Source organism: Malaya genurostris, chromosome 2 (assembly GCF_030247185.1).
Source record: "Malaya genurostris strain Urasoe2022 chromosome 2, Malgen_1.1, whole genome shotgun sequence".
NCBI lineage: Eukaryota > Metazoa > Arthropoda > Insecta > Diptera > Culicidae > Malaya > Malaya genurostris.
Genome location: NC_080571.1, coordinates 297433328 through 297456885, shown reverse-complemented (window position 1 = coordinate 297456885; position 23558 = coordinate 297433328). Strand labels below are relative to the sequence as shown.

At 37.7% G+C, this 23558-nt stretch overlaps 3 protein-coding genes across 6 annotated transcripts in view; 1 reads left to right on the top strand and 2 right to left on the bottom strand.

Annotated features, from left to right (window-relative positions):
• The window catches only part of LOC131430673 (serine/threonine-protein kinase GL21140), an 86490-nt gene extending 73617 nt beyond the window's left edge, over positions 1-12873 (bottom strand). Inside the window, exon 1 of one of the 3 annotated variants that reach the window (XM_058595822.1) lies at positions 12368-12873. The gene's annotated coding sequence lies outside the window, so the exon portion shown is untranslated. Of the gene's footprint in view, positions 1-12009; positions 12328-12367 lie in introns of those variants that run through there. The other 2 variants (XM_058595820.1, XM_058595821.1) reach the window with 2 other exon arrangements.
• Positions 12874-18187: 5314 nt separating this feature from the next.
• Positions 18188-19542, top strand: LOC131430670 (iron-sulfur protein NUBPL). 2 transcript variants are annotated; one of them, XM_058595816.1, is made up of 4 exons: positions 18188-18357; positions 18420-18721; positions 18789-19306; positions 19368-19542. In XM_058595816.1, exons 1-4 carry the CDS (start codon positions 18286-18288, stop codon positions 19373-19375), a joined length of 900 nt encoding a protein of 299 aa, XP_058451799.1. In that variant the 5' UTR covers positions 18188-18285; the 3' UTR covers positions 19376-19542. The 2 variants fall into 2 exon arrangements, with proteins under 2 accessions (XP_058451799.1, XP_058451798.1); XM_058595815.1 differs by lacking the exon at positions 19368-19542 and having other exon boundaries at positions 18789-19330.
• LOC131430671 (deoxynucleotidyltransferase terminal-interacting protein 2) lies at positions 19320-20883 on the bottom strand. The gene is made up of 4 exons (XM_058595817.1): positions 20608-20883; positions 20280-20545; positions 19598-19762; positions 19320-19539 (listed from the first exon to the last, which is right to left on the bottom strand). The coding sequence occupies exons 1-4, from the start codon at positions 20792-20794 to the stop codon at positions 19327-19329; spliced, it is 831 nt and encodes a 276-aa protein (XP_058451800.1). The 5' UTR covers positions 20795-20883; the 3' UTR covers positions 19320-19326.
• Positions 20884-23558: the final 2675 nt, after the last annotated feature.

Here is a 23558-nt window from a genome sequence, read left to right as displayed (position 1 = left end):
AGTATTCCATATGATTTGACAAAAAATATCGACTGGATTAAATACCAAAGTAGAATCTCTAGTATTTTGAATTCAATGGAAGAGCTCCCTCCACTTGAAGAATATGACTTCCTCGTTTGTTCGATTCTGGAGGCCGCAGAACAATCCCAAACTAAACGCTTTCCTGGGCCAACGACTAACAGAAGGCCTCCCAACCCCTGGTGGGACAAAGAGTGCTCAGAGGCTAAACTCGCAAAACAAAATGCTTGCAAGACGTTTCTAAAACGGGGAGGAGGAACTCCTCAGAATTTTGAAAAACTTATGGTTTTAGAAACCAAGTACAAGAGCATACTTCGAGCCAAAAAATGTAGCTATTGGAGACATTTTGTCGAAGGTTTGTCAAGAGAAACCTCAATGAGCACTCTTTGGAATACGGCCAGACGAATGAGGAATCGTATCGTGGGCAATGAGAGTGATGAATACTCGAACCGATGGATATTTGACTTTGCTAGGAAAGTTTGCCCAGATTCTGTTCCTACGCAGAGCATTATACGGGAATCTCCTCCAAATAATGGTTTTATTAATAACCCATTTTCAATGATGGAATTTTCTATAGCACTTTTGTCTTGTAACAATAACGCCCCTGGGTTGGACAGAATTAAATTCAACTTGGTGAAGAATCTGCCCGACCTCGCAAAAAGACGTTTGTTGGAATTGTTCAACAAGTTTCTTGAGCAAAATATTGTTCCACCTGACTGGAGACAAGTGAAAGTTATCGCCATTCAAAAGCCGGGGAAACCAGCTTCCAATCACAACTCATATAGACCCATTGCGATGTTGTCCTGCATCAGAAAATTGTTCGAAAAAATTATTCTACGACGTCTCGACACTTGGGTCGAGACGAACGGTTTGTTGTCAGATACTCAGTTTGGCTTCCGTAGAAATAAAGGGACGAATGATTGCCTTGCATTACTTTCGTCTGACATCCAAATTGCCTTCGCTCAAAAGCAACAAATGGCATCTGTATTTTTAGACATTAAAGGAGCATTTGATTCAGTTTCCATTGATGTTCTTTCAGACAAGCTCCACCAACATGGACTTCCAGCGGTTATAAATAATTATTTGCACAACCTTTTGTCAGAGAAGTGCATGTATTTTTCACATGGCGATTTGGCAACATTCAGAATTAGCTACATGGGTCTCCCGCAAGGCTCATGCCTCAGTCCGCTCCTCTATAATTTTTACGTGAATGACATTGACAGCTGTCTAGTAACCCCATGTACACTAAGACAATTGGCAGATGATGGCGTGGTTTCAGTTACTGGGCCCAAAGCTATTGATCTGCATAAACCATTGCAAGATACCTTAGATAACTTGTCCGTTTGGGCTGTTCATCTTGGTATCGAATTCTCTGCGGAGAAAACAGAGTTAGTCGTCTTTTCAAGAAAGCATGATCCCGCGCAGCTTCAGCTCCATATGATGGGAAGAATGATCCAACAGGTTTTAACTTTTAAATACCTCGGGGTATGGTTCGATTCCAAATGCACGTGGGGAGGACACATTAGGTATCTGATAACGAAATGCCAACAAAGAGTAAATTTTTTTCGAACAATAACAGGATCTTGGTGGGGTTCTCATCCGCAAGATCTAATAAAATTGTATCAAACAACGATACTTTCAGTGATGGAATATGGATGCGTTTGTTTTCGTTCCGCTGCAAACTCTCATATTATCAAACTTGAGCGAATTCAGTACCGTTGTTTGCGAATTGCCTTAGGCTGCATGCATTCGACACATACAATGAGTCTTGAAGTTCTGGCGGGAGTTCTTCCATTAAAAGATCGATTTTGGGAGCTTTCATCACGCCTGCTAATAAGATGTGAGGTGCTGAATCCCATGGTAATTAATAATTTCGAACGACTAGTCGAGCTTCGATCTCAAACAAAATTTATGACAGTATATTTTAACCATATGTCACAGGAAATCAACCCTTCAAGATATCTTCCTATCCGTGTCAGCATCCTAAGTGCCCCTGACTCAACTTTATTTTTCGATACATCCATGCAGCGTGAAGTGCGTGGAATCCCGGATCATCTACGCTCGACGGAAATCCCAAAAATATTTTCAAGTAAGTTCAGGCATATTGACTCTGAGAAAATGTTTTATACGGACGGATCGCGAATTGAAGAAGCGACAGGGTTTGGTATGTTCAACAATAATGTTTCGGCCTCATTTAGGCTTCAAGAACCTGCATCTGTTTATATAGCAGAGCTAGCAGCAGTTCATTATAGTTTGAGTGTAATCGTCACATTATCTCCAAACCATTATTTCCTCTTCACAGATAGTCTGAGTGCAATTGAAGCCATTCGCTCAAACGCTGCTGGCAAAAATGAACCGTTTTTCCTGGGCAAAATAAAACAGTGCCTGAACGACATATTGAACAATAATTATCTAATCACTATAGTCTGGGTCCCGGCTCATTGCTCCATTCCTGGCAATGAAAGAGCCGATATTTTAGCCAAACGTGGTGCTATTGAGGGTGAAATTTATGAGAGACCAATTGCTTTCAACGAATTCTATAGCTCGTCTCGCCAAAGAACACTTGCCAGCTGGCAAGCTTCTTGGGATAAAGATGATCTGGGTCGGTGGATGCACTCAATTATTCCGAAAATATCGACAAAGGCATGGTTCAGGGGACTGGATGTGAGTAGAGATTTCATTCGTGTGATGTCTAGACTCATGTCCAATCACTACACGTTAGATGCACATCTCCTTCGAATTGGGCTCTCCGAGACTAATCATTGTGCTTGTGGCGAAGGTTATCGAGATATTGATCATGTCGTTTGGACATGCGTGGAGTATCGTGATGTCAGATCTCAACTAATAAATTCTTTGCGTACCCAAGGTAGACTATCCAATATCCCAGTTCGAGACATTCTTGCTTGTCGTGACCTTTCATACATGAAACTTATTTATCATTTCATAAAGAAAACTGGAGTTTCAATTTAATAAAGGCCCCTTTCAAGACTTAGTTCTGATCCCAGCTGCGTCCATGAGTTCAACCAATAGCTAAATTAGAATAAAAATTATGTAATGATACAAACAAACTCGAAACAGTTTATGAAATTATCAACAAAATGTCTGAAAATAACAGCTTATTTTATAATTTATAGAAGTTAATCGTTTGGTTCAAATAATATTTCCGAGTAGATTTCATAGTTAATGACGAGTTACCTAAGATGATATTTAAGCTATAAGAGAATATGTTTTAATAAATGCAAAACGTTGTGACTATGTTAGAATTAAATTAGGATAAGAATATTATGTAAAAGTGATGCTACGGCGAAGAAAAACTTATGTAACTGCCTTAAGAAATAAACGTATTTATGGAAAAAAAAAATAGTCACAACGTTTTGCATTTATTAAAACATATTCTCTTATAGCTTAAATATCATCTTAGGTAACTCGTCATTAACTATGAAATCTACTCGGAAATATTATTTGAACCAAACGATTAACTTCTATAAATTATAAAATAAGCTGTTATTTTCAGACATTTTGTTGATAATTTCATAAACTGTTTCGAGTTTGTTTGTATCATTACATTATTTTTATTCTAATTTAGCTATTGGTTGAACTCATGGACGCAGCTGGGATCAGAACTAAGTCTTGAAAGGGGCCTTTATTAAATTGAAACTCCAGTTTTCTTTATGAAATGATAAATAAGTTTCATGTATGAAAGGTCACGACAAGCAAGAATGTCTCGAACTGGGATATTGGATAGTCTACCTTGGGTACGCAAAGAATTTATTAGTTGAGATCTGACATCACGATACTCCACGCATGTCCAAACGACATGATCAATATCTCGATAACCTTCGCCACAAGCACAATGATTAGTCTCGGAGAGCCCAATTCGAAGGAGATGTGCATCTAACGTGTAGTGATTGGACATGAGTCTAGACATCACACGAATGAAATCTCTACTCACATCCAGTCCCCTGAACCATGCCTTTGTCGATATTTTCGGAATAATTGAGTGCATCCACCGACCCAGATCATCTTTATCCCAAGAAGCTTGCCAGCTGGCAAGTGTTCTTTGGCGAGACGAGCTATAGAATTCGTTGAAAGCAATTGGTCTCTCATAAATTTCACCCTCAATAGCACCACGTTTGGCTAAAATATCGGCTCTTTCATTGCCAGGAATGGAGCAATGAGCCGGGACCCAGACTATAGTCATTAGATAATTATTGTTCAATATGTCGTTCAGGCACTGTTTTATTTTGCCCAGGAAAAACGGTTCAGTCTTGCCAGTCATGTTTGAGCGAATGGCTTCAATTGCACTCAGACTATCTGTGAAGAGGAAATAATGGTTTGGAATTAATGTGACGATTACACTCAAACTATATTGAACTGCTGCTAGCTCTGCTATATAAACAGATGCAGGTTCTTGAAGCCTAAATGAGGACGAAACATTATTGTTGAACATACCAAACCCTGTCGCTTCTTCAATTCGCGATCCGTCCGTATAAAACATTTTCTCAGAGTCAATATGCCTGAACTTACTTGAAAATATTTTTGGGATTTCCGTCGAGCGTAGATGATCCGGGATTCCACGCACTTCGCGCTGCATGGATGTATCGAAAAATAAAGTTGAGTCAGGGACATTTAGGAGGCTGACACGGATAGGAATATATCTTGAAGGGTTGATTTCCTGTGACATATGGTTAAAATATACTGTCATAAATTTTGTTTGAGATCGAAGCTCGACTAGTCGTTCGAAATTATTAATTACCATGGGATTCAGCACCTCACATCTTATTAGCAGGCGTGATGAAAGCTCCCAAAATCGATCTTTTAATGGAAGAACTCCCGCCAGAACTTCAAGACTCATTGTATGTGTCGAATGCATGCACCCTAAAGCAATTCGCAAACAACGATACTGAATTCGCTCCAGTTTGATAATATGAGAGTTTGCAGCGGAACGAAAGCAAACGCATCCATATTCCATCACTGAAAGTATCGTTGTCTGATACAATTTTATTAGATCTTCCGGATGAGCACCCCACCAAGATCCTGTTATTGTTCGAAGAAAATTTACTCTTTGTTGGCATTTTGTTATCAGAAACCTAATGTGTCCTCCCCACGTGCATTTGGAATCGAACCACACCCCGAGGTATTTAAAAGTTAAAACCTGTTGGATCATTCTTCCCATCATATGGAGCTGAAGCTGCGCGGGATCATGCTTTCTTGAAAAGACGACTAACTCTGTTTTCTCCGCAGAGAATTCGATACCAAGATGAACAGCCCAATCGGACAAGTTATCTAAGGTATCTTGCAATGGTTTATGCAGATCAATAGCTTTGGGTCCAGTAACTGAAACCACGCCATCATCTGCCAATTGTCTTAGTGTACATGGGGTTACTAGACAGCTGTCAATGTCATTTACGTAAAAATTATAGAGGAGCGGACTGAGGCATGAGCCTTGCGGGAGACCCATGTAACTATTTCTGAGTGTTGCCAAATCGCCATGTGAAAAATGCATGTGTTTCTCTGACAAAAGGTTGTGCAAATAAATATTTATAACCGCTGGGAGTCCATTTTGGTGAAGCTTGTCTGAAAGAACATCAATGGAAACTGAATCAAATGCTCCTTTAATGTCTAAAAATACAGATGCCATTTGTTGCTTTTGAGCGAAGGCAATTTGGATGTCAGACGAAAGTAATGCAAGGCAATCATTCGTCCCTTTATTTCTACGGAAGCCAAACTGAGTATCTGACAACAAACCGTTCGTCTCGACCCAAGTGTCGAGACGTCGTAGAATAATTTTTTCGAACAATTTTCTGATGCAGGACAACATCGCAATGGGTCTATATGAGTTGTGATTGGAAGCTGGTTTCCCCGGTTTTTGAATGGCGATAACTTTCACTTGTCTCCAGTCAGGTGGAACAATATTTTGCTCAAGAAACTTGTTGAACAATTCCAACAAACGTCTTTTTGCGAGGTTGGGCAGATTCTTCACCAAGTTGAATTTAATTCTGTCCAACCCTGGAGCGTTATTGTTACAAGACAAGAGTGCTATAGAAAATTCCATCATTGAAAATGGGTTATTAATAAAACCATTATTTGGAGGAGATTCCCGTATAATGCTCTGCGTAGGAACAGAATCTGGGCAAACTTTCCTAGCAAAGTCAAATATCCATCGGTTCGAGTATTCATCACTCTCATTGCCCACGTTACGATTCCTCATTCGTCTGGCCGTGTTCCAAAGAGTGCTCATTGAGGTATCTCTTGACAAACCTTCGACAAAATGTCTCCAATAGCTACATTTTTTGGCTCGAAGTATGCTCTTGTACTTGGTTTCTAAAACCATAAGTTTTTCAAAATTCTGAGGAGTTCCTCCTCTCCGTTTTAGAAACGTCTTGCAAGCATTTTGTTTGGCGAGTTTAGCCTCTGAGCACTCTTTGTCCCACCAGGGGTTGGGAGGCCTTCTGTTAGTCGTTGGCCCAGGAAAGCGTTTAGTTTGGGATTGTTCTGCTGCCTCCAGAATCGAACAAATGAGGAAGTCATATTCTTCAAGTGGAGGGAGCTCTTCCATTGAATTCAAAATACTAGAGATACTACTTTGGTATTTAATCCAGTCGATATTTTTTGTCAAATCATATGGAATACTAGCGGAAGTAGCAATGCAATTGCTACTGCTAATTGAGATGATGATTGGTAAATGATCGCTACCGTGTAAATCAGGCAGTATTTTCCAGGTGCAATCTAGTCGAATTGATGTTGAGCAAAGAGATAGATCTAATGCACTTGGGCGTGCCGGAGGTCTTGGGATCCGTGTCATGCTACCCATATTTAATACCGTCATGCTAAAATTGTCACAAATGTTTTGTATTAAAGATGATCTGCTATCATTGTAAACGGAACCCCACATAATACCGTGCGAATTTAAACCCCCCAGAATCAATCGTGGTGCAGGAAGGGCTTCAACCATTTCATTAAGCTGTTGCTGTCCAACTTGTGCTTTTGGAGGAATATAAACCGAAGCTATGCAAATATCTTTGCCTTTAATGTTTATTTGGCAAGCAACAACTTCTATACTAGAAGTTGAAGGGATGTTTAATCTATAAAAGGAATAGCATTTCTTAATTCCCAAAAGCACTCCACCATACGGAGAGTCTCTATCGAGACGTATAATGTTAAAATCATTAAAATTTAAAGCTATGTTTGAAGTAAGCCATGTTTCGCATAAAGCAAATACATCACATTTTTGACTATGCAATAATATTTTAAATGAATCAAGTTTTGGCATGATGCTTCGACAATTCCACTGCAGGACAGTGATTGTATCATTTGCGACGGGTGATAAATTATCCATCAAAAGATACAAAACCTGAGACAATTGGCCATTGAGCTGATAACTGCTTCAAAAAGGTTCTAGCTATTGGAAGGAATGCCATTATGAGGGTCTTTAAGGGTTCAGATATATTGAATGCTGAGAAAATCCATTCAACAATTTCCGAAAACTTCAGTAATCCTGTTGGTGGCTGTGAAATGGAGCCCACTGGATTATTATCTTTTTCTGTACTAGATCCTGGATTGGTTTATGAATTTGACAAACCAGGAGGCACAGTCTTTGGTTTTGACTTTTTTTGTTTAACACGGGGATCTTTTTTTGAAGATGAAATTTTAGGTGTCTTTTTTGGTAATTTGGAGGAAGACTTCTTTCTCTTAACTGACCCTTGGGTAGTGATAAACGAATTACCTTCACTATTTTCGTCAGAGTCAGAGTCCTCTGGTTCCTCTAGATTTGAAAACCCGTTTTCGGTTTCCAAAGGGGGGACATCAATGACCGTTTTAAGCATTTCTGCATATGTGCGCTTAGACCGTGCTTTTAAAGAAAGCTTAATTTTGTCTTTGTGCACTTTAAATGCAGTGCATACTGAAATATCATCATGAGGACTATTCCCACAATAAATACATTTTTCAATTTCCTTGTTGCAATCATTATCTTTATGAGGCCCTTCACACTTAATACATTTTGGTTTATTACTACAGTAAGTAGCTGTGTGGCCGAATTTTTTGCAGTTCGTACAATTCATTACATTTGGAACAAAAAGCCGAACAAGGAGGCGAATTTTATCGACATAGACATGGGACGGCAACGCAGACCCGGCAAATGTCACTCGAAACGAGTCTGATGGGCGATAAACTTTTTTTTCCTCTTCATGAACTACTGAGTACAGTTGTTTGCACTCCAGTATTTTCACACCCTCAAGCATAGAGTTCTTGAAACGACCAACACCATGCTTGAGTAAATCATCTACCGAAAGACTCGCTTCGGTAACAACACCGTCAATTTCGACATCTTTGGAGGGTATGTAAACTTTATACTCTTTATTGAAATGTTCCGAAGAGACAATATCATTCGCGTGTTTCAAATTATTTACCACAACACGAATTTTATCGTTATTTACTTTTATGATCTCTTTGATTGAAGAGTATCGTGATGTCAAACCTTTATTAATTTGAAAAATGTTTAATGGCTTTGATATACGTCTAAAAAAGACTATCCAAGGCCCAGAAGAGCTCTCCTGATATTTTTTCGTTCGTGGGGGTATCGGATTCATGCTAGGATTTACGTCCATGGATTCATCCATTACATTAAAATTTTTAACTAAACTTTAAAATAAAATTTGAAACCAACACTACACAGTACTCAATCAAAAGGAAAAGAAAAAACTTCTACCTTGAAATTGTTGTCTATCTCCGTTGCACTGCCGTGTAGATCCTCGTTGCTCTAGATGTTCTTGTTGGATGTATCTGGACGTTGATACAATGCACGACTATACGTTTTAACGGCTGCTGCCAACAGGTTTCTACCTGTAGTTCAACCGTTGTCGTATTTAACGCGTGTAAACCAACCAGCGTTATTAAACTGTACGCTTCTATACACAACCTTCTCGGTTGAACGGCTATTACTGAATGCATAAAATATTTAGTTACTTACATTTATTTTCGCTTTGGCATATTAGGAATATACGGAATGGATACGCAACAAAATTCCGAAATTTTGTTCATATTGTAACTTAATGTTATTAACACATGAATGAACATTGTCATAGTTACAACGCGTGTAGCCATCAGACACTTATTGTTTTGAAGCAAATAATAATAAAACTGAAACTGGCGGTTAACCAAATTCTACGAGGGTTCTTATTCAAACGATACATGTAAAATCGCAGGTGAACTTATCTTGAGTTTATCTTTGATACTATATAATATTGCATCTAATTGTACTGTATATGTGAGTTTCAGAATTTAATTTTGAATCTTTTGAAGCGTTTAACTGCTGGAGGGACAACAACTTTTTCAGTCACATTGTAACGTTTTGTTCGTATGGGAATGGAGATTCAAGTATGCAACCGATCCGTTGACAAACTAAACCATTTTTAAGCTTACAATATTGAAGCTTTGGAATCATTTAAATTAGGAAAATCTATTAACAAATCATCGAGGAACAAGCGTTCAAAATTATGACAGAAAAATGTTACGCGATTAGTTTTGCATGTTTTGAATTGACACCCAGCCTCGGGAAGCGAAGTGTAAGGCATTTTTAATGGTAAAATCGACCAAAAATTTGCTAAATACATGGGATATTTCAAACGAAACGGTAACCACGCTGATTCGGTTTTTTAATAGCTAGATGATATATAAGATACTCAAGCGTACACGGTGTTGCACAGACAACAGGAAATTTCACCAACACATAATTCAAAAGCGACAATCCAGCAAGTGAACGCATATACAATCCAGTCATCAGCTCACTGGACAAGCTACTTGTTTCATTCACAGTCAAACATCAACTAGGCAAAGAAATATGGTGCAGCCATTATTTATAGATTTCTCTTCATACTACGCATAACGATACGGTGTTTTTTATGCATGACGCAAAGCCTCCTATGCCGAACAAGAAGTTGACGTCATTTTGTAAAACAGGGATTGGTGGATGAAAACATAGGTCGATTCCAACCATTTTTTCAATAGTATGCTATTGAAATACTGAAAAGACGTCGTCATACATGTTTAAGTTAAAAGTTTCCGAATTGATTGGTTGGTAAATTATAACAATCCATCAACAAATGTCCGAGTTATTAACGTTCAAAATTATGACACAAGAAGGTTACGCGACTATTTTTGAAACTTTTAGTTGACACCCGGCCCCATATAGTGAAGAGTAAGGCATTTTTAATGCCAAAAATCATAAAACTGTCTTCGTTCGTAAGTCCTAAGCTTATGAAACTCCTAAATGCTTTTTGTTCAGTGTGTCTAAAAGATTCCCGAAAACTCCAAATCAAACGAAGAAATGAATTTTATGGAACCTTTTCAATTCATGTCCTTTTTTATTCGGTATCGTACCAGCAATATGCCGAGTGAACATAGAATAAACTAATGGTGCCATCCGTGAACGAAAAATATCTAAATCGTTCTTATTCCACTATCGACATCGTCAGGAATAATTGAGTAATTGTTCTTTAGGGAATTAATCAAATTTAATTGTTTTTATAGTTTCAACAATATTCTTGTTACTGTAAGTTTTAAACTGCCATTCTTTTTGTCGGTACGAATCAAAATGCGCCAGACCAATATTGTTCTCTCAGGTAATAAAATATGGCAATAAAAAAGGTAAACATTACTCTTGAGATTTCATTCGATATTCAAATTCGATATTCGAAACCGTATATATTCGAATCGATATACCTTTATTCAGTTTTTTAGGTTTTTGTATAAACTCCTGCACTGACGAGTTTGACGATAAGGTGAAAACCTCTTCGTGGATATCTGGTATCGAAGTTGATTCCCGCCAACTTTGTTTGTTACAAAAATTGTTTAAATAGTTTGAATTAATGACGAACTCTTCTCACATGATAACGATTCCAACTGTCATAGAAATCTATTAAAAGTAAAGGCTTGGATCTTCCAAACCATGAGAGAAACAAGAATGTTCCTAGAAACAACATTGAATTCCTTACTAATAACAGCCACAGAATTGTAGGTGCGCACCGGCTTAGTTATTTGTTTCTTTTCAAACATTCGTAGCATTCAAACAAACTATGAAACCATAGATATGGATTTGCTGCCGTCGTATCGTCTCCATTTTTAGAATAGAAGACGCTGGCGAAAGCGTTCTATCCGTAGCTAACATATTTTGGTCCGAAATGACTCCACGGGAAAAGTATTTCATCAGTCGAAGAAACCGGCTGTAGCAGTCAGCAGAAGGGTAATGAATGGATGAAAGAGGCAAAAAAATCACTTCGTCTAGCCATGGTGCCACAGAGTTGTGGGATAAAAAATGCATTTTTAATAGTAGTACTGAACGACGGAGTAGATTTTTCCTTTCGGTGCAATATAGAATGAGATGTTAGCGGTAGAGTAAGTAGAGCATAGAAAAATTATCTTGCTTTTAAAAATTCGTGTGATGAGTCCCTCTAGACGGAACTTCACAGTTAATCAGGTTCATTTCTATCGAACTCTCAGAAAACCTGTTCTTTTGAATTTGCGCACAGCTCGAGCTAAAATAAGAGTACGAATTTATGCAAATTCAAAGAACATACCGCACATTGATGAAATCTATTGGAAGCTTTTTTACAATCTCTGTCAGATTTCCTATTCATTAGAAACAAACAAATTTCTGTATTGCTATTGAGTTCCATCATATCATTTGAAGAACACCGTAGAATTTTTCTGAACATAGAAACAGCTTCCTAACAACAATCTCATAAATAGTTCAATACTTGAAATACACATACACTCTCTGAATGGTCGTCACGTTATCACCACGATACCTCAACAGTTTCGCTCTATGGCACAATCCGTTTGATTTAGTTTTCTGTGATAGTCGGGAATTAGTCCAGCTGATGCTGGATACAAAATAGTTACAGTCCACCACGCTCCCACCGTTAAATTCTCCAGCCTAACTCTCGTAGGTATGGCAGATAGACAAAAAAAATATTATTATCGCATACATACGATTACTGCGATTTGATCTCTGCTATTCCTTTGTATTTGTATTTCACGCTGATGATGGTGACGACGACGGCCGCTGTCAGTTGCGATGATGGTTCTCGGGATACTCGACAGGGCAAACGGTAAAATTAATTTAAGAAAAATATGTAAACCGCTACCGTGCCCGAACGCCCCCTCTTGCACTTGTGATGAACACACGCACAACGTACGAACGAAGTGTGACTGGCTGGCGTTGGCATTCGACTCTGTTTCCAGAGCGACAATGAAAAATTCACTATACTTTCACGCCACTTTTCAATGATTTCATTAATCCATAATGGATGGGTTTCGTCATGTAAACCATCGACGGACCATTGCTTACCGATTGGTGGAAATAAGAAGCAGTGACACACTGGATACAATTTTCGTTGTTTTCTATCACTTTCTGATGGTAAATTCCTCCGAGAAGTACCGCAACTTTCCAAAAGTGGCACGCGATCACACACAAAAAACACGCGAAAACAGAACCGGGATTTGCGATAACTTTTCTTTTTCTGATTTCCCCCACTCTATCCGGACCGGAATTTGTACGCAGGACTTGGTCAAATATCTATGTTGTAGCAATAATCAGAAAATTATTCACACTTTGTGTACAACTGCATGACAGACACTACACTCTGGAATGATGGTGGCCAGCGAATAAAAAAAATCCAGATTCGCAGACAACAGTCTCAGCAAAATGATGATTGCAATAATTTGTATTCGGGAGGAAAAACACACCGCGAACGAAACGACACTCGATCGAATCGGCAGACAACACAAAACTGACACAACAGCACAAACCGCGGCGATGTCAACTCCCCAGCGCCAACCCAACCCAATCAATGTACATACGAACAATAAGTGGCAAGTACTGCTCCATACCCCATCTTGACGAAAGAGAAAACTCGTGCGGAAAGCTCCCCGCAAAGCACCCAATCGACCCATGCGTATTCCCACTTGGCCCATAACCGCTGACAACCGACCGATGTTATGTGATGTTCATGACTGTCAATAAAAGGAAGAACAAGTCAGTGACGTCTAAATGGTGTTTCGAAAATAGAGCTGCCGAAATGGTCCACGACTGACACAAAAGGTGGAAATTTTGTATGAAAACGTAGAAATTAAGAAGTTAATAGCAATGAACGTGAATAAAGTGAGCTCTAATTGGTTTATGTTTATGTTAGAGATGGGCAATTCGCTCCTGAGCTGTTCCAGTGAATCGAATCATTGAAGTGAGCTGACAGCTCACAGCTCTTTTTAAAAGAACCGCAGCTCACCAGCTCACTCATTTGCTACCCAGTTCACTGCATTATGACGCAGGGAACACGCTACGAGCTGATCGGATCTTCGGCTCTTTAAGAGATTCAATTTAGTCGACATCAATTAAAGATAAATTATTTCGCATGGCATTCATTGCATCATTGCAAATCAATGATTCAATTTCGATCATGCATTTGAAAAAAAAACCGGTGCATAAGAAAAACGGCGCACAAAATGAACCTTAAGTTCAAAATAAAAGAGCTGATGAGCTGATACATCGAATCGGTTCACTTTGGTGAGCTGATCGGTTCGGAGCTGTTCACCAAAATGAGCTGTTTTGCACACCTCTAGTTTATGTAACTCCGATATGTGATGTGATTTGTTTTCAGTATGAATTGGTTTATACTGAAAATATATCTTCAAAATGCAAAGAACACCCGTTTCTCACTAGAAGCGCTTTCAGCACAGACTAACAGATATGACACTATGGGTAAATTCTTATAAAAATAAATTTTCTCAGGCTTTGTAAAGTGAATCGTCGCAATAAATTATGGGATAACGTTGAAAATATATTTAACTTATTTAGCGATGTTGGAAGGTAATCATTTTTTTTTCTAGATTATTTTTGATTGTGCTGGTAATTTTATACCCGAAATTAAGTGGAGGCCAACCAGAAGCAAGTAAATATCGTAACAAAACATTTCGATTTTGTATTGCGTTGGAGTATGAGAAGTAGGCACTGCTCATCCATACAATTGACATGATATGTTGAATGTGATGCCGTGCGATAACGTTGTTGAACTGAAGATTGATTTCACTAAAAGCTGACAGGGTCTGCCATTTCATGAGATTTATATGAATAAGATACCTCTGCCATATACATCTTATCTATCACTATTATAGTTTTCATACGAACAACTTCTGAACAGTGATGGCATTTCACCAGAGTGAAACATGTGGGTGTAAGATTCTTGTCTACACTGGGGATTCAAGAAGGGAAACATCACACAAAAAGGAAAGCTAACTTCTTCACAGTGTCGAATAGACAGAATTTTAGTGTGAGCTTGTGGTTAAAGCAGTTGGCGCGAGTGAAACACATTCTCTTCGCACTAATCGCTCTCACGCGCTCTCACCTAAATACATCCAAATGACCACTGGTACGTCCTAGTGAGCTTAACTTATGTGATTTAATTTTTAAATTTATAGAAGGTAACGGTGGCCTTGCTATGACAATCTTTTTCGCATCAAGGAAAAACTAAATTTTAACGATAAATTGCACTTTTGCTGAATATGCGTACCCCACGCTTCTCTTATGTGAACCGTACACCGACGTCCACACTTCGGAGAAAATCATCATCATTTTTGCGATTTTTTTCCAGAACTATCGGTCAACAAAATAAATTCAAATGTTTTGCATGATAAAAAGCATCATTCGAACAACATTTTGTAACTTTTTCGTGGAAAAATATTGAGAAATAAGTCGGTGAAGAGGTATTATCCAGAACGCTTCTCAAAAATCATGATTTGCGGTGTCCACTGTATCTCAGTGCAGACTAATCAGAAGTGAACAAACGAACGCAGCATAGTTAGAGTAGAATTTTTTCTAGACCCCAAGGTTTCTGTTTGATTTTTTTTAAATTTTTTCAATTTTTGGTGGTTGTTCAAAGTGAAAACTACGATCCGCCATTTTGTAGCTAGTAACCTCCCCAAAGTAACAAACAACGAAAAGGAAAACGTTGGGATCTGGTTTTTTATATGTAGAAAGTGTGTGAAAAATTTGAAAAAAAATTGGTGTAATAGTTATTCAATGACGATGGACACGGACTTTCAAAACCAGCTTTCGAGGAAAACGCGGTTTTTGTCTATAAAATCAATGGAAACAATTAATTCCTCCAAGGAGCCCGTAAGGTCTAACATTTCAAAAAAAATCATACTTTTTCTTATATAATTTATTATAACGAAACATTTCGAGAATGTTTTGTCAAGTTTTGAAGTCAATCGAAGTAAAAATCTTAGGCCTGTGCGCCGAGCTCTCGCTTCTTCGTACAATGAGATAGCCATAGATAAAGGTCCATAACATCCAGAGTTTCGTTCCAATTTCAAGCCTATTGGAACGAAACTCTGGAATTTCACAGAAAATTCTTCAAATGTTTTACTATTAGAAAATATAAAGAAAATAATAAATGATTTTTCAAAAGTGTTAGAGCCTACCCGCCCCTCAACAATACAACAATGTTTTTTTCAAATGCTTTATGAGAATCAATATTCAACCACAGACTAACAGACATGACAGCATGAGTAAATTCTTATAAAAATAATTTTTCGTGATGCACTAGTTCCACCTATATTGTACTGCGCGAACTATTTACTATCGGTACACCCCTTGTGTTACGTAAAAGTTTTTTTACTAGTTGGTTTCCCCTCGTTTGTCAGCACCGATCAGCTGCTTGCAGGGATGCCTGATTTCATCAAAATTTTTGAAAATGAATCGTCACAATAAATTATTGGATTACGTTGATAATATATTTAACTTTTTCGCGATGTTGGAAGGTAACCATTTATTTGACTCAACGTTGTTCATCTAGACTATTTTTTATTGTGTTGGTAGTTTTCACCCGAAATTAAGTGGCGGCAGACCAGAAGCAAGTGAATATGTATTAAATCTGTATCCTGCATGAAATTCGCATGGACGTATACAAATCAATACATTACAGGTAATTCTGCATGAATGGCAACTCTGTTGGTAAATGAAAAAAATAAACACAGTCTAGATGACAGACAGGATGTTTTTGATAGGTTAACGTGGCGCCATCATGACACATGTGAGTACTGTCCCAAATAAAGGAATATTCGAAATGACCGTTAAAATGATTGAAGAATCTAATTTGAGTGTCCTGTCTGTTAGTCTGTGATTCAACTCCCAATGAACAAAAATTTCAAATGAGGTATGTTAAATTTTGTGAGATAAAATGAATATATGCATAAAACTGATAGAATGGAAATCATTAGTTTGAACATGAAATTTCATAAATATGGCGCTCTGAATATCGAATTATATATTAGAAAAAGTAGTAGAATTCTTAAAAGAAATCAATGAAGAGCTTACTGATTCATACTGACTAACAAAATATAATGCAAAATAATGACAATCGTTTTTTTTAGAGTATATGGTATTTTCACAGACTAACAGACATGAGTAAATTCTTATGAAAATATTTTTTCGTGATGCACTAGTTCCACCTATATTGAACTGCGCGAACTATTTACTATCTGTATACCCCTTGTGTTATGTAAAAGTTTTTTTACTAGTTGGTTTCCCCTCGTTTGTCAACACCGATCAGCTGCTTGCAGGGATGCCTGATTTCATCAAAATATTTGAAATTGAATCGTCACAATAAATTATTGGATTACGTTGATAATATATTTAACTTTTTCGCGATGTTGAAAGGTAACCGTTTATTTGACTCAACGTTGTTCATCTAGACTATTTTTTATTGTGGTGGTAGTTTTCACTCGAAATTAAGTGGTGGCAGACCAGAAGCAAGTAAATATTGTAACAAAACGGGTTCGATTTTGTATTGCGTTGGAGGATGAGAAGTAGGCACAATTATGTATATACAGGGTGATTTTTTAAGAGCTTGAGAACTTTTTTAAACAATAAAACGCATAAAACTTGCAAAATCTCATCGGTTCTTTATTTTAAACGTTAGATTGGTACATGACATTTACTTTTTGAAGATAATTTCATTTAAATGTTGACCGCGGCTGCGTCTTAGGTGGTCCATTCGGAAAGTCCAATTTTGGGCAACTTTTTCGAGCATTTCGGCCGGAATAGCCCGAATTTCTTCGGAAATGTTGTCTTCCAAAGCTGGAATAGTTACTGGCTTATTTCTGTAGACTTTAGACTTGACGTAGCCCCACAAAAAATAGTCTAAAGGCGTCAAATCGCATGATCTTGGTGGCCAACTTACCGGTCCATTTTTTGAGATGAATTGTTCTCCGAAGTTTTCCCTCAAAATGGCCATAGAATCGCGAGCTGTGTGGCATGTAGCGCCATCTTGTTGAAACCACATGTCAACCAAGTTCAGTTCTTCCATTTTTGGCAACAAAAAGTTTGTTAGCATCGAACGATAGCGATCGCCATTCACTGTAACGTTGCGTCCAACAGCATCTTTGAAAAAATACGGTCCAATGATTCCACCAGCGTACAAACCACACCAAACAGTGCATTTTTCGGGATGCATGGGCAGTTCTTGAACGGCTTCTGGTTGCTCTTCACTCCAAATGCGGCAATTTTGCTTATTTACGTAGCCATTCAACCAGAAATGAGCCTCATCGCTGAACAAAATTTGTCGATAAAAAAGCGGATTTTCTGCCAACTTTTCTAGGGCCCATTCACTGATTTGCAAGCGTTGCTCGTTAGTAAGTCTATTCATGATGAAATGTCAGAGCATACTGAGCAAATAATAATGCATGAAAATCATAACCTCAAAAAATCTGAGCAAATACTAATGCATGAAAATCCTAACCTCAAAAAAATCACCTTTTAGTTTTGGCAATATGTGTTAAATCTGAATCCTGCATGAAATTCGCATGGACGTATACAAATCAATACATTACAGGTAATTCTGTATGAACGGCAACTCTGTTGGTAAATGAAAAAATGAAACACAGTCTAGATGACAGACATGATGTTTTTGATAGGGTAACGTGGCGCCATCATGACACATGTGAGTACTGTTCGAAATAAAGGAATATTTGAAATGACCGTTAAGATGATTGAAGAATCTAATTTGAGTGTCCTGTCTGTTAGTCTGTGGTATTTTCACAGATTTGCATAAATTCATGTAAGAATCGCACACAAATTTTTGACAAATCCCTGGCATCCCTGATTATTACATCAATGATAACAAACAAAATTAAAGAAATATGATAAAAAAAAAATTTTTTTTTTGTATGCTGTGTCCTTTAAAATAGAACAAAAACATTTGAATTTCAATGAAAAATTTAATAATGCAGAACATGAGTTTCCTAAAATCAGCAGTTATTCGGGGATTCTCCAAAACTGCCGTAAGTATGTTCTAGGTTTTTGGGTAACCTATACGGAACACTACAAATCGAGCTGCTTTTAGATTCATCGTTTCCCAAAACCAAATCCACGCCAGGCCGAATTGATGGCACGTAGCTTGCCAAAGCGAGTTCCTCTGACAGGGGTTCGAGATATTGTGGTTGTTTCATCCGGTAAGGGAGGTGTAGGAAAAACTACGACTGCTGTCAATTTAGCTGTTACGCTAGCAAATATGGGAAAAAACGTTGGGATATTGGATGGGGACATATTTGGTCCTTCAGTTCCATTGATGATGAATGTTACAGAGATTCCATTGGTGGATGACAACAATTTGATGCTACCTCCGGTAAACTATGGTGTTAAATGGTATCGAAATATTGAATAATCCAAACGATTTCGTGTCAAAATGTCTGATCTAGTTTCTATATTTCAGTTTATCCATGGGATTGCTGGTAGAAACTGGACCAGTAGTGTGGCGTGGCCCTTTGGTTATGTCTGCCATTCAAAGATTGCTTAAAGGAGCGGTTTGGGGACCTTTGGACATTCTAGTGGTTGATACACCCCCTGGAACCGGAGACGTTCATTTGTCCCTGAGTCAACATGTACCGATCTCCGGTGTTTTGCTAGTTAGTACTCCTCAAATTGCCGCTTTGGATGTTACAAAAAAAGGAGCGGAAATGTATCGAACATTAAAGGTTCCGTTGATCGGATTAGTAGAAAATATGAGCCATGTCGTGTGCAATAAGTGCGAAAATCGAATCGAACTGTCTTCCAATTCTACTCAAGACTATGCTCGAAAACTTCATGTGGAAGTGCTTGGAAGCATCCCAATTGAAAAGGATGTTATGCACTGTGGAGATTCAGGAACACCACTTTGTTTGAAATATCCAGAGTCGAAATTTGCCCACGTGTATCGTAGCATAGGACAAAGAGTGATAGATTTTTTAGAAAGTAAACAACCAGCTTAAGCATCACTTCTTTTTTTTCTTCAACTTTTTCATTTTAATTGCAGCTTTGTGATAAGCCTTCTTTTTGCGTTTTTCAAGCGCTTCGGCATATTTCTTCTTGTTATACTTTTGGAACTCGGCATCCTCCAGGAGCTCGTCAACGAGAGTTTTAGCTTTGGTTTTCTTCGTTCCACGTTCGTTGTAGTAGTCCAGGGGCGAAGCAATTACTTTGCCAATCTGTGAAAAGGAATGCGGTAAATAAAAATTCCAAAGCACACAGAGCGTACGAAAATACCTGAAAATATTTCGGTAAAGTTTTCATCTCGCTTCGTTTGTAGAAATGCTTAGGATCCAGAACAGACCGCATTCGAATGAGCTCTAATTCATTTTTGACTTCTTCGGTAATCTCTGGAGCGGGTAGATTGAACCAATTTGCACCTTTTGTTTTGGCCCGTTCTTTCTGGAAAATGAAATATTTTGGTTTTCAGTAGAATAGAACACCATGAATTAACAAATTTTAGGGAGTTCGACGAAGATCAGATTACTAAAGAGACATCACGTGTCCGGAGCCTCCGACTTGCTCTGCACCCATATCCAAAATCCCATTGTGAAAACATGTGAGGAAAGAGCATTGGCAGAGATCGATGCTTCAAAATTTCAACCTTAAGCCTTTCATCAGTACATCTTCTCATCGTTGAGGATGCCAGAGCAGTTTCAAGAAACAGTTTTCCGAAGACAACCGAATCTTCGTACGACAGAGGTTGTTCTCTTCTATGGTTTGATGTATTTCATTATCCCGTAGGCCTTACAATGGAATCCAAGGGCTTGAGGGAAAAAATCCATTAAGATTACTACGAGTGGGAGGATTCGGGTGGAGTCGTACGAACAAGTCGAAAAAGGCAAGGGACTACTTCAGTTGTCGAATATATCATCATCGAAGGGAAAAAGTTTGAGTATTCAGTTCTATCAAAACTTACTCTGTTCTGTTCCTTGATCTGACGCTCAGTCATCGAGAGTGTGGTCAGATTCTGTTGCTTTTCTGTCGCCGGTGTGATAACAGCTGCCTTCATATGTTGTTCCACATTGGTGGCGGCTAATTCCTTTACTGCTGCAGTACCCGAGAGACGGTTGTTTCTTAAGAAGTTGAGAGACAACTGATCACTGCGCTTTTGTTTACCGACGGTGTTGCTTGACCCTGCATCTTGCAGAATCTCAAAAATATCTTGTTCCGGAGGTGGAAGTCCTATAAATTTTAATGAATTTGGGTTATACAGCAAACCATTTAGATAATAAATTTCATTTTACCTCCATAGTCACCACCTTCATCATCACTTTCCTCGGGTAGATTCAAGGCAACTCTTTGCTTGGAAACTGCTTTTTCCGATAAACTCGAACAATTCAAAATTTTTTGGTATGAAGGAAGTAATGTTTTGCGAATTGAATGATGAGTATCCGCACTGGTTCCAGCGGTATCTATCGTAAAAAGTTCCATAACGGATTCCTCACACGGAATTTAAACAATTTAACAGGTAAGAACCGTATGAACGCATCCATGCGTTTTTGTTTACCTCAAGATGACAACTGTTTCCTACCAGGCAGAGATGCCAGGTATGAATTTCAAATATTTTCAGGCAGGGTTGCAAAAGTCTGTATATCCGAAAAAAAAAATTGACGAAAGTCTGCGAAAAAACCCGATTTTCAAAAGTCTGCAGAAGTCTGCACAACAAAAAAATTTCTGCAACCCTATGCAGGGTTGCCACATTAATATCTGCATTTTCCAGCCCGGTGGCAAGGATAGGGCGCTGCAGCAAGTACTATCGTAGCCAACATATGGGGCATTTGGTGGGCAATCAGAGCGCTCAGAGTATGGTAAACAAACATTTGAGCATTTCAAATCCAGTAAAATCTTAATTTCCTTATCGTAGTGATGCTATTCTGATCGATAATTTGCGGGGAAGTGCGGTAAAGGTTACAGAATAAACAAGTAGTTTGTAATATCCAATTTTTTGTTAGTCATTCTTCTTCATTGTTTTGATTTTTGCAGAATGATGCTGGCCACAGTTTCATGACGTCATAGCAGGAGGCTGGCATTTTCAGAAGAAAAATCTGTACATCTGTATCAGGAAATCAAAAACCTGTAGTAAAAATCTGTATGTGGAATGTGGTGAGAAATCGAAGCAGAACGGAATGAAAGAGTCTTTCTTGGTTTGAATTTTATGATGTTGTAGTTTGAAAATAGCTGGAAGTTATTTTTGAGTTTGAGCCTTTCGAAATGATGAAGTGAGCATAGAAAAATCCTTATTAGCAGATAGGACATCTGTGTTTACTGTTCTTGGTGTTCTTATCTATGTAAGTTTTACCCTCTTTTAAGAATTAACACAAAATCAAGATAATGGTTTTACTTCGAGAAACAACAGTACCATGATTCAATATGTTTTAACTCGATCATTATTCAATTTTTAATCCACACTCTCAAAAATCTGTAGAAATCTGTATTTCTTGCCAAAAATCTGTAATCTGTATATACAGAATCTTGGTCACAAATTTATCTGAAAAATCTGTAAAATACATATTAATCTGTATATGTGGCAACCCTGGCTCTTTGCACAAAATCTGCAGATCTGGCATCTCTGCTATCAGGGATGCCAGGTCGTATTTTCACAAATGTTCAAACAATTCGTACACAGTAAATGCGAACATCGGACGGATCGAGAACCCTACTTCTATCAGATCCTGTCAGCTTGGAGTGAAAGCAATCTTCAGTTCATCAAGGCCATAGCACGGCATCACATTTAACATAGCATGTCAATTGAATGGGTGCGTAGTGCTGATATTTTGGTTCGCACGAATTTAATATTTCTCTCCCCTACTTGCGGACTCTCCTGAGGGTATCATCAGCCCTCTGCTATGACGTCATGAAATTGTGGCCAGCATCATTCTGCAAAAACCAAAACCATGAAGAAGAATGGCTAACAAAAAATTGGATATTACAAACTACTTGTGTATTCAGTACCCTTTACCGCACTTCCCCGCAAATTATCGATCAGAATATCATCACTACGATAAGAGAATTAATTTTTAAAATTATATAATACAAATAGATATCAGTAATAAAAATAAACTCGGAGGGCAAGAAAATCGATTTGAAAGTGATTACTACTTCTTTTTCTAGTGTGAACACTGTCTCTTCCGGTTTTTTTTATACACGACTAATTTACACGGATTCTGGAATTTACACGGCTTTCGCAATTAACACGGTTTCTGATGAGAGTTTATAAACCACTTCCACTAAATTTTAACTTTCATTAAAAAATCAAAAAATTTAGAAAAAAATGGAACTGGTTGTCTTCAAGAAAACGATTATGAGATCTAATATAATAAAATGTTTGCAAGTTGACAAAAAACCATTTATTCAACAATTTATGGTAGAATTGACTGCCGTTTCATAAAATTATGATTCAGTCTTCAGATCTTCAATCACTGTCGTAAATTACATGACAACGTTAGAGGCACAAATCTCCAAATATCAAGGGGAACGTGCCATTTGAGCCAATTTGTTCTGATTCCTGATTCATCAAAATTTTAGTCAACATCATCAAAAATTTAATAGAGTTGAAGAACTAATTTCTGGAATCGTCGAATTTATTCATCTCTTTAATTCTTCATCATATTATTTTATACCACTTTGAATGATATATCTCAAGCAGTATTATGATATACGTTGATGAAATGAGTGACTGCAGTATGACACATAGCAATGCAAGTTTTCCAATATGATCCGTATTCATCTTTATAAATTCTTCTTTTTCAAATCTGTCTCTAACGATGGTGCATAGATCTTCATCCAAAGCAAACTAATCTTCATTCAAAATAAACAAGTAATCAAATCTACGGCTTTTGGAATTATTACGTTCAATTTTCCACACATTTTTTTGTACGGTTTCCGCAATTAACACAGTTTTTTTTTTTTTCATAAATACGTTTATTTCTTAAGGCAGTTTACATAAGTTTTTCTTCGCCGTAGCATCACTTTTACATAATATTCTTATCCTAATTTAATTCTAACATAGTCACAACGTTTTGCATTTATTAAAACATATTCTCTTATTACTTAAATATCATCTTAGGTAACTCGTCATTAATTATGAAATCTACTCGGAAATATTATTTGAACCAAACGATTAACTTCTATAAATTATAAAATAAGCTGTTATTTTCAGACATTTTGTTAATAATTTCATAAACTGTTTCGAGTT

What these genes read in the sequence shown, in the direction of transcription:
- LOC131430670 (XM_058595815.1), top strand. Translation starts at nt 18,286, where the DNA reads ATGAAAAATTTAATAATGCAGAACATGAGTTTCCTAAAATCAGCAGTT. An exon ending in GGGGATTCTCCAAAACTGCC is followed by an intron (nt 18,358 to 18,419) that starts GTAAGTATGTTC and finishes AGCTGCTTTTAG; the next exon opens with ATTCATCGTTTCCCAAAACC. An exon ending in GTAAACTATGGTGTTAAATG is followed by an intron (nt 18,722 to 18,788) that starts GTATCGAAATAT and finishes TCTATATTTCAG; the next exon opens with TTTATCCATGGGATTGCTGG.
- LOC131430671 (XM_058595817.1), bottom strand. Translation starts at nt 20,794, where the DNA reads ATGGAACTTTTTACGATAGATACCGCTGGAACCAGTGCGGATACTCAT. An exon ending in TGAAGGTGGTGACTATGGAG is followed by an intron (nt 20,546 to 20,607) that starts GTAAAATGAAAT and finishes TAAAATTTATAG; the next exon opens with GACTTCCACCTCCGGAACAA. An exon ending in CTTTACCGAAATATTTTCAG is followed by an intron (nt 19,540 to 19,597) that starts GTATTTTCGTAC and finishes TCCTTTTCACAG; the next exon opens with ATTGGCAAAGTAATTGCTTC.